Below are 10594 nucleotides of genomic sequence, written 5' to 3'. Positions count from 1 at the left end.
TGAGGCAAAGGGTGGCGGACGAGACCGCGGTGAAGGAAGCGGTCCACACCGGGCTCACGGCGGCACAGATGAAGTTTGCTGAGCTAGAGCAGATCGCCGTGAGTGTGTGTCAAGAGCTCGAGGGGGAGGGTGCCGTCTCGGGCAGTTCGGTGATCAGCCGCCTGCGCGCGCTAGGCAGCCGGATTGCCGAACACGCCAAGAGTACCTTCCGCCTCGGTGTCCTGCGGGCTCTCGCCGTGGCCTCGACGCATTACCTCATGGATCTCCAGAGGGTGTCGTCGAGGTACGTCGTGCCCGATGATGCTGACGCAGACGCCGCGTCGGCCATTATGGATGAAGCCGATGCGGCCGCGGAGGAGTTCGCTACCGTCCTCGCCGAGAAGCTCGAGGCAGACATCCCTCCCATCACCAAATTCGACGCCCCTGAAGACCCGCAAGGGGGGGATGGTAGCCTGTAGGACAGTTGGGCCTCGAAGCCCATGTAAATAGATTAGTGTTTATATCATAGTCGCGCTTTGTAATCGCATTCTATGAATATAAAAGATTTTGTTTCGTAATTTGAGCGCGTGGCCCGTCGAGGCCTTGTGTGTTCGAGCCTATATTTCTTTACTTTATTTTCGTGTTCTTGTATGCAACTTGGACGAACGTCTGCGAGGGGGTTCTCGTTCATAAGCAATGTAGGCGTTGGGTGGTGAGGGGGGTGCCGTATCCCGGAGGCGTAGGCGGCCCCTCGACTCGGCCGGCCCCGTTCGTAGTTGCTTACGCCTCGCGCCGGTTTTTTCCAAGGATACGAGAAGCTTAGGGTCGAGACAGAAATATTTCGAAAAATACTGGCGACTTTTTGGGGACGTTCGGGGTTCCCCCCGTAGTAGTCCCCGAGGGAGGCTCGGCTTTGTCGAGGGTAAAGCCGAGCATACCTCAGCGTCAGCGCGCATCCTAGCCTTCGAGGGCCAAGATGGTTTCCAAAAATAAACCAGTAAAGCATACTTTATTATTTCGGGAAATTGAAGATGCGAGTACAGGCAAATGTACAAAAAACTTGAAATTCTAGGGATAGAAGCGACGTAGCTGTTGTATATTCCAAGCGTTGGTGAGGACTTCGCCTTTTTCGTTTGCCAGCTTGTAGGTGCCGGGTTTGAGCACCTCGGCGATTATGTACGGTCCTTCCCATGGAGGTGAGAGCTTGTGGCGACCCCTATTGTCCTGTCGAAGCCTCAGCACCAAGTCCCCTTCGTTGAGGTCTCGGCGCCGGACCCTCTGTGCTTGGTACCTTCACAAGGACTGCTGGTAGCACGCAGAGTGGAGGAGTGCCATGTCTCGAGCCTCGTCCACTTGGTCCAGCGAGTCTTCGCGAGCTCGCTGGTTTCGTTGCTCTTGGTATGTCTTGAGCCTCGGAGATCCGTACTCCAAGTCAGTGGGGAGTATGGCCTCGGCGCCATAGACGAGGAAGAACGGAGAAAAACCCGTAGCTCTGCTCGGGGTCGTCCTTAGGCTCCAAATGACCGAGGGTAGCTCCGTGAGCCACCTCCAGCCAAATTTGTTCAGCTTGTTGAAGATTCTCGGCTTTAGTCCTTGGAGGATCATGCCATTGGCACGCTCCACTTGTGTAACACCCGGTTTATAAAAGGACGTAAACCGAGCAATCATATACGTGCCAGGATCAAGTCACACGTATATACAATAGAATGAACAGTACATCACAGCACATATCACGAATAAGACATAATAAATCGAAATACGAATGTTATTTATTACAATAATGACAAAAATGTCTGATACAGCGGAAGCGAAGTACAAAATACGATAAAGACTCTCCGAAGCTGAAGCAGGGCGCCACAGGGACGTCGACTGGGAGACGAACGCCTAGAAGTCCTCGTAGTCCTGGTAGCGCTGAGCGAACTCCCGGTGAAGATACTAACAGGCACCTCTTTAATGTGCTAGTATGAATACCATGATGCTCGACAAAAGACTGAGTAATGAAGGAATGCGTAGCACCAGTATCGAAAAGCACTGTAGCTGGATATGAATTAACCATGAACGTACCAATAACCACGTTGGGAGCCTCGGCCGCTGACTCGGCCGTCACGTGGTTCACTCTGCCCTGAAGTGGCGCCCTGGGCTGAGCTGGGCGCCCCTGCTGTCCCGCCTGCGCCTTCCGGGGGCAAGCGTTGGCGTAGTGCCCCAGTTGGCCGCAGTGAAAGCAGGTGCGTGTAAGTGTCGAAGCCTGCTGTCCGGTAGGAGCTGCCGGACGTGGAGCCTACGGTGCTGGCGGAGCTGGTGGAGCACGAGCCGGAGGTGCCGGTAACCTCGGGCCCTGACATGCCTGCTGCTGCTGTCGAGGCGGGTACTACTGTGGTGGCCTCTGCTGGTACTGCTGAGGCTGCTGGAGGCGAGGACGAGTGTTGCTGCTGGAAGCAACGGGGACAATCTTCCTCTTCTTGTCCTCCATCTCCAAGTGCTTGCGCTCAGTGTTGAGCACGCTGTCAACCAGATGGTTGAAGTCGTCGAAGCGGACGTTGAGCAGCGCGTACTGGAGGTAGTCCTCAAGGCCCTCCATGAAGTGCTCCTGCTTCTTGCGGTCATCCGCAACATCGGCAGGGGCGTAGCGAGCAAGCTGCAGAAAACGATCATGATACTCTGTGACCGACATAGTCCCCTGAAGTGACAAAGACAGATAGATATCGGAAGATTAACTCAAGATTCATAAGGATAGAACAAGGGGCATTAGCTCAAAAGAAACCGCTGAATGATTATATTTAAGATTACCTGCTTCAGTGCAAGGAACTCCTTCTGCTTCATCTTCATAACGCCCGCGGGGACGTTGTGGCTGCGGAAACGCTCCCTGAACTGGAGCCAAGTGAGAGACTCGCGGTCCTGAACTGGGTGGGACTCCCACCAGTCCAAAGCTGCCCCTCGCAGCTGTCCTGCTGCGTACAAGACGCGCTCACGATCATCGCACTGGGCGATGTCCAGCTGGCGCTCCACTGCACGGAGCCAGTCGTCTGCCTGAAGAGGGTCAGACATGTGAGAAAACGTCGGCGGGTGACCCCTCAGAAACTCCGCACGCCTGTCACGGGTCTGTGGCGGTGGAGGAGGCGGCGGCTGAGCGTGGATCTGCTGCAGTGCCTGAACAGTGTTGTTCAGGGTGGCCATCATCTGCATCTGGAGCTGAAAGAACTGCTCCGGAGTCAAGGGTGGAGGCATCGGCGTCCCGGTACCCTAGTTGTTCTGACCCTGCTGCTGGCCAGAACCGGAACCGGTGATCCTGGTGTTCACCATCTGATTTGAACAAAAGATGTATGAGCAAAGATATTGCAGGATTAATCTAGACGGATAGGATAATGCTTTTGCGGAAAAGACTCAGACTTGATAAAGTAGACAGTATAGAGTGGACTGTTTTACCCCCAACGATCTAATTCATTTTATTAATTAATTAACTTTAATATAAGATTGATTTTCTTTAAACAAATTTAAACTACTAAGCTATGCAATCATTCAAAAATCCAAATCAAACATGTAGCATAATAACAAGCAGACAATTTTCACGACTTAGTCGAGTTTAACATACGACTCGACTAACACAACGCGTCGCGGAACGTACTATCGTATTATTATAAAAGGGTCACCTAGCTAATACTCAATGGTGGTCAGATAACTGATTCAGGCCAAAATCTACGAAAACTATTCTTTAGAGAGAGAAATCAAGGCAAGACGGGTAAAAGTCATAGAATTCAAGGGGTATAATTGTAAAATAGTTTTAGCAGGCAAGGATTGGAGAGAAGAAGTCCAAAAACTCGACCAGTTCTATCTAGGCTTCGTCCTACAGTCGATACGTCTCTGATACCACTCTGTAACACTCGGTTTATAAAAGGACATAAACCGAGCAATCATATACGTGCCAGGATCAAGTCACACGTATATACAACAGAATGAACAGTACATCACAGCACATATCACGAATAAGACATAATAAATCGAAATACGAATGTTATTTATTACAATAATGATAAAAATGTCTGATACAGCGGAAGCGAAGTACAAAATACGATAAAGACTCTCCGAAGCTGAAGCAGGGCGCCACAGGGACGTCGACTGGGAGATGAATGCCTAGAAGTCCTCGTAGTCCTGGTAGCGCTAAGCGAGCTCCCTTGTGTCGGCAGGAACTGAGCAGCAGTAGCGTAACCAAGAGGAAAAAGTAGAGAAGAGGCAAGAGTGAGTACACAACTTGTACTCAACAAGTATAACACAAACTATGAGGCTCTAAGGTTGGCTGACTGACTGCATTAGCTTTTAAGTCTTGGCAAAATTTTATTAAAACTATTTACTACGAGTTGATGAATTACCATTAACCCAGTTACATAGTAATTAATCAGAATTAAGCATGTTACTACTGAGAACCAAACCAAAACCACCAAGTAACCCCGAGAGGCACCTCCCTCGTCGGAAGGAGATAACCCCACTAATCAAAAGGAGGATTTTGGCCGCTCATAACTGTGAGCACGGCTAGTATACCAGTTTTACACTCTGCAGATGTTGCACATCTTTACCCACAAGTCGTGAGCTATGCCAGTTGTTCATCACACTTCCTTAGGTGAGATGACTAGCGACTCACTACGAGGCCGTTACAAAGAATCTCGTTGGTAAGGCGTAACTGCGAGAGTTAGGTCAGCGACGATGGGGCCCACCTCCAGGGGTACCAGCACCGGAGCGCAATCCTAGCACAGACCAAGCCGGAGGAGCAGGGACCATTGAAGCTTACTACTCTTGCCCCGCAGGTAAGTTACTCCAAACCAAAAAGACCTAATTAGTAAGCCAAGTCTATCCCATTCTAGCCTTGTGGTAGCGCTGTTGTCCCAGGTTATCGCTCAATGAATCGGTCCTTATGGAGAGTGGCCAACCAAGCACTAACCACCGTGCTGGCCCCCTAAACCATGTTTCTACAAAAACCATCTTTTAACGAGACGTGAGCCACTCATCCACACAGAGGGCCACTCTCAGAATTAAGTTCAAGTAAACCATTAATCAAATTAATTAAAAAGGACCAGAGTGTGTTATGGCACAGCAACCTAGCACAACTAACCAAAATGCAACCCAAAGGTATAATATAAAGGATATAAAGTGGCTAGGAAAGTCCTTGTAGGCATACAGAATTAAAATGCAGTATGAAAATGTATTTAAAGTGATAGGTGTTGTTCATGTTATACTTGCCTTCCTCGTACTGCTCCTGCTGCTGCTCAAAGTTCTCGGAAGACGGCTGCTCCGGGTACTGGTACTGGGGCTCCTCAGATGGATCAACGTCTACTCACGAACACATGGCCAAAACAATGCACAATAATAAGCATACAAGCAAACACTAACCAAAAACTAAGAAACAGTACATCAATACATAAAAACAGCACACTAAACTAGTCTAAAACTATTCTACGCGTTACAACGATCGCGTGGACATAAAGAACGCTTAAAACAGAGTTAAAACACATTTTTTAGGCTAAAAACAAGGTTCAGGGACTAAACTGTAAGAAAAACTGGGGTTCCAGGGCTTTTCTGCTAAAACAGAGGGACTAAAACGTAATTAAATGTTAACTCCAGGGTCTAACTCGCAAAATCAGCAGCAAAGGACGGCGGGTTCTATTTCCAGAAAGGCCAGGGGGTTATGTGTTAAAAACAGGACCAAACCGTAATTAGTTTTCTATCCAGCTGGACCGCGGGTTGAATCCACTAAAGTGCAGGGGCTCTTTAACAAATGTTACAAGATGAAGCGGTATGGTTAGATCTGAGCGCTTGGATCCGGATCGGGTGGCTCAGATCTAAAGGGCCTGAGTTCTAATCTTGAGCGCCCGTTCTTGATCGGACGGCGCAGGGGGTTCGGGCCGACGGCGGCGGCGCGAGTCGCCGGAATTCCCCTGTACCGCGGCGGCGCGTGGGGAAAGACTCGCCGGAGTTCGCTAATCTGGCACTCCGGGGGTCGATTTGACCCGGGCTTGGGCCTGGGAGTGGGTACGCATCATGCTTAACCCACTGGTGGTGTTGTGGAGGTGGCTTGGGGGTCCGAGCGCGACTCTCGTCGGAGATGGCGGCTCGGCGGCGGCAGGGAACGCCGGCGTGCGGTGCCTGGGCTCCGTTGTGGGTCACGGGCTACGACAACTCGTGCAAAAGGAAGAGGGGGCCGGGGTGTAGCTCACCGAGCACTGGATTGGACGGTGGCATGACGCAGCGGCGCCGACGGCGAGCTCCGGCGGCGGGTCGCGGGCGGAGCTTCGCGGTCCGGGCATTGCAGGGCTCCTCCGAGCGCCTGGATCCCTCGGGCTGGCTCGCGGTGCTCCTGCGGAGAGGCTACGGAGGTTAGGGGGGTTGGGGAACCACCGGAGGTGAGAAATCACGGCGGCGCAGAGACTCACCGGTGGTGACGGAGCAGAGTGGGGTGGTGGCTAGGGTTTGTGGGGAGGCGGCTGCGGATGGGGTGCGGGGGGTCCGCGGCGGTATTTATAGGGCGGCGGAGCGCCCTTGGCGTGCGCGCCCAGGACGGAATTCCGGCGTGATTCCCGGCCGAGTATCGCGCCTGGCCGTTGCGCGGCCGGAAGAGGCGGGGGAGACGACGGTGCCGACAAGCGGTCCCCGTTGGTCAGCGGGCGAAGCGCGTGGCGCGGGCTGAGCGTGGGCGACGCGCTGGGGCGAGCAGGCCGGCGCGGGGAGAGCTGGGCTGCGGCGTGGGCTGTTGGCGCGGGAGGGAGCGGGTGCTTGTGCGGCCGCGCTGGTGGGCTGGTGCGGAGCCGGGCCAAGCGAGCGGGAGTTGGGCCAGGCGAGCGGGAGGGAAAGGCAGTGGGGAAGTCTGGGCCGCGGGAGAGAGGATTACGTTGCCTTGGGCTGGGCTCGGGAAAAAGGGAAGGTGGTGATGGGCCGGACTGGGTTGTGTTGGGTTTTCCTGGGTTTGGGTTTGGTTTCTTTTTCTAATTCTTATTTCTAAATCAAACAACTTGTTTGAATTCAAATACAAGTTTGAATTCAAACCACACTCACCCAATTAAAAATTATGCATAAGCATGAATGCAACAACAAGATTTAAACCTAGATAAAATTTTAATCACTTAAGGAACAAAATTTTAGGTTAAATGCAAGTCTAACACAATAAACCTTAGAAAATTAAATAAAGCCATTTAAATTTATTAATAAATGCTGGAATTTAAATTAGGGTGTTACAACTTGCCCGTTCGTCTGTGGGTGTGCCACAGCCGACCAGTCCACACGTATGTGGAAGCTGTCGCAGAATGCCAAGAATTTCTTGCCTGTGAACTGGGTGCCGTTGTCGGTGATAATCGAGTTCGGGACCGCGAACCTAAAGACAATGTCGGTGAAGAACAGAACTGCTTGCTCGGATTTGATCTTGCCGATGGGTCGAGCCTCGATCCATTTGGAAAACTTGTCGACCGCCACCAGCAAGTGGGTGAAGCCCCCGGGCGCCTTCTTCAGCGGACCGACGAGGTCTAGTCCCCACACGGCAAACGGCCACGTGATGGGGATGGTCTGCAGAGCATGGGCCGAGAGATGTGTTTTTCGAGCATAGAACTGGCACCCCTCGCAGGTCCGCACAACGTCGGTGGCGTCGGCGACCGCGGTGGGCCAGTAAAAGCCTTGTCGAAATGCATTACCCACGAGAGTGCGTGGCGCAGCGTGATGGCCGCAGACTCCAGCATGGATGTCGCGGATCAGCTCCTTGCCCTCGGGGATGGGGATGCATCGTTGCAGGACACCCGAGGGGCTACGCTTGTGTAGCTCATTGTCGATTAGGACGAAGGACTTGGCCCGCATGGCGAGGCGTCGCGCCTGAGCGCGGTCCGAGGGTAGAACCCCTCGAATCATCCAGTCAAGGTACTGGACGTGCCAATCTCGCGTGGCGGGGACCTCGTCAACTTCCATTGCCTCGGCCTCGTCCGCGGAGGTGGTGCCGAAGTCAATGTCCATGGGCTCGTCCTCGTCCGCCGGAGTGTTCCCGCCGGAGGGCCCAGCGGACGAGGGGACTGACTCCGTCGGGCCCTTGAACTCGACGGAGGGCTTGACGATGTCTTGAGCGAAGATCTTCGGGGGGACGGTGGTCCGCCCCGACGCGATCTTGGCTAATTGGTCGGCGTCTTCGTTGTACTTGCGCGGGACATGATTGAGCTCTAGGCCGTCGAACTTGTCTTCGAGGCGGCGTACTGCTTTGCAGTATGCCTCCATCTTCGGGTCGTGACAGTTAGACTCCTTCATGACTTGGTCTTAGCATACACCGCTGGTATGTGGCTCCGGCGTTTCTGAGGCCAAAGGGCATCGTAACGTAGCAGTACATGCCGAAGGGTATGATAAAAGAAGTTGCGAGCTGCTCGGACTCTTTCATCTTGATTTGGTGGTAACCGGAATAAGCATCAAGAAAGGATAAGAGTTCGCATCCCGCGGTAGTGTCTACAATCTGATCGATTCGTGGCAAAGGAAAGGGAACCTTCGGACATGTCTTATTTAAACTAGTGTAATCTACACACATCCTCCAGTTTCCACTCTTTTTCTTTACTAATACTGGATTAGCTAGCCACTCGGGATGGAATACCTCTTTGATGAATCCGGCCGCCAGAAGTTTCTGCAACTCCTCGCCGATCGCCCGGCGCTTGAGCTCGTCGAAGCGTCTTAGGCGCTGCTTCACCGGTTTGGAGTTGGGTCGGACATCAAGGGAGTACTCGGCGACTTCCCTCGGCACGCCAGGCATGTCCGAGGGGCTCCACGCAAAGATATCTGCGTTGGCGCGGAGGAAATCGACGAGCACCACTTCCTATTTGTCGTCGAGGGTGGCGCTGATCTGCAACGCCTTGTCGTCGGAGTGGCTCGGGTCGAGGGGCACCTTCTTGATACCCTCAGCGGGCTCGAAGCTCCCGGCGTGTCGGTGCGTGGAGTCAAAGGCCTCGCTCGCCATTTTGTCGAGGGTGGCTGCGAGGGCCTCGTCCTCCGCTTGAGCTTCCGCGCGCTCAACGCACTCGACGTCGCATTCGTAGGCGTGCTCGAACGAAGAGCCGATGGTGATGACGCCCTTCGGACCCGGCATTTTGAGCTTGAGGTAGGTGTAGTTGGGGACGGCCATAAACTTGGCGTAGCAAGGACGACCAAGGATGGCATGATAGGACCCTTGAAATCCCACCACCTCGAAAGTGAGTACCTCCTTGCGGAAGTTGGCTGCTGTGCCGAAGCACACAGGCAGATCGATCTGGCCGAGGGGTTGGACTCGCTTCCCTGGCGCGACGCCGTGAAATGGTGACTTGCTGGGGCGAAGCTTGTCCAGTCCGATCCCCATGAGCTCCAAGGTGGGGGCGTACATGATGTTGAGGCTGCTGCCTCCGTCCATGAGCACCTTGGAGAAGCGGGTGTTGCCGATGATGGGGTCAACAACAAGCGGATACCGTCCCGGATGCGGGACGTAGTCGGGGTGGTCCTCGCGGCCAAAGGCGATGGTATCCTTCGACCAGTTGAGGTAGGATGGCGTGGCTTTGGTGACGGAAAAGACTTCGCGGTGCTCCCGCTTGAGTTGCCCAGAAGTCATATTCGTCGTTGCTCCTCCAAAGATGAAGAAAGCGTTTTCCACTGGGGGGAACTCGTCATCTCCACCTTTGTCTCCTGCATCCTTCTTCTTGTCTTCGTCGCGATGCGCGACGCGGTTGTAATACTTCTTGAGCATTTCGCATTGCTCGAGGGTATGGTTGACCGGGCCCTTATGGTAAGGGCACGACTTCTTGAGCATGTCGTCGAATTGGCCACCACCGCCTTGAGGGGGGCCTCGAGGACCTTTGCGGTCTGGGGCGGCAGTGAAGGCCTCCTCGGAGTCCTCCGCCCACCCCGACTCACGCTGGTTTGGTGGGACCGGCTTCTTTCCCTTCCTCCCCCGTTTCAGTTTCTTGGCGGGGGCGTTGGGCTTGATGCTGCTGCCCTCCGCGGGCGCATCGTCCTTGCGCTTGCTCGGTTTGTCATCGAAGATGGCACCAACAGCCTCCTCGTCGGCGGCGTAGTTGGTGGCAGCGTCGAACAACTCATTGGTGCTGACGGGTCGGCTTCTCGCAAGCTCATGCACCAGGTTCCTGCACGTCGTACCCTCGAGGAAAGCGTTGATGACTTCGACATGGGTGACGCTGGGGAGCTCGGTGCACTGCTTGGAGAAGCGTCGCACGTAGTCACGCAGGGACTCGCGGGGCTTCTGGTGACACCCTTTGAGGTCCCAGGAGTTCCCAGGGCGCACGTACGTGCCCTGGAAATTGCCCACGAAGATATGGACCAAGTCGGCCCAATTGTGGATCTGATCCGCAGGCAGGTGCTCGAGCCACGTTCGTGTGGCGTCAGCAAGATGAAGAGGAAGGTTGTGGATGATGACCGCGTCCTCCGTTGCACCGCCTAGCTGGCACGCTAGGCGGTAGTCGTTGAGCCATACTGCAGGGTCAGTCTCGCCCGAGTACTTGACGAGGGTGTTAGGTTGTCGAAAGCGCGGAGGAAAGGAAGCAGTTCGAATCTCCCGGCTGAATACCCGAGTGCCCGGGGGCTCCGGGGACTCACCCCTGTCGTGCTCGGGGTCAAAGCGTCCACCCCA

At 54.0% G+C, this 10594-nt stretch overlaps 1 protein-coding gene across 1 annotated transcript; it reads right to left on the bottom strand.

The window, feature by feature from the left end:
• Window positions 1-8797: 8797 nt before the first annotated feature.
• LOC120681973 lies at window positions 8798-9364 on the bottom strand. Its single transcript, XM_039963671.1, has one exon. The coding sequence runs from the start codon at window positions 9362-9364 to the stop codon at window positions 8798-8800; it is 567 nt and encodes a 188-aa protein (XP_039819605.1).
• Between the last annotated feature and the right edge of the window lie 1230 nt (window positions 9365-10594).

This window comes from Panicum virgatum, chromosome 7N (genome assembly GCF_016808335.1).
Source record: "Panicum virgatum strain AP13 chromosome 7N, P.virgatum_v5, whole genome shotgun sequence".
NCBI lineage: Eukaryota > Viridiplantae > Streptophyta > Magnoliopsida > Poales > Poaceae > Panicum > Panicum virgatum.
This window is presented reverse-complemented; position numbering and strand designations above follow the sequence as displayed.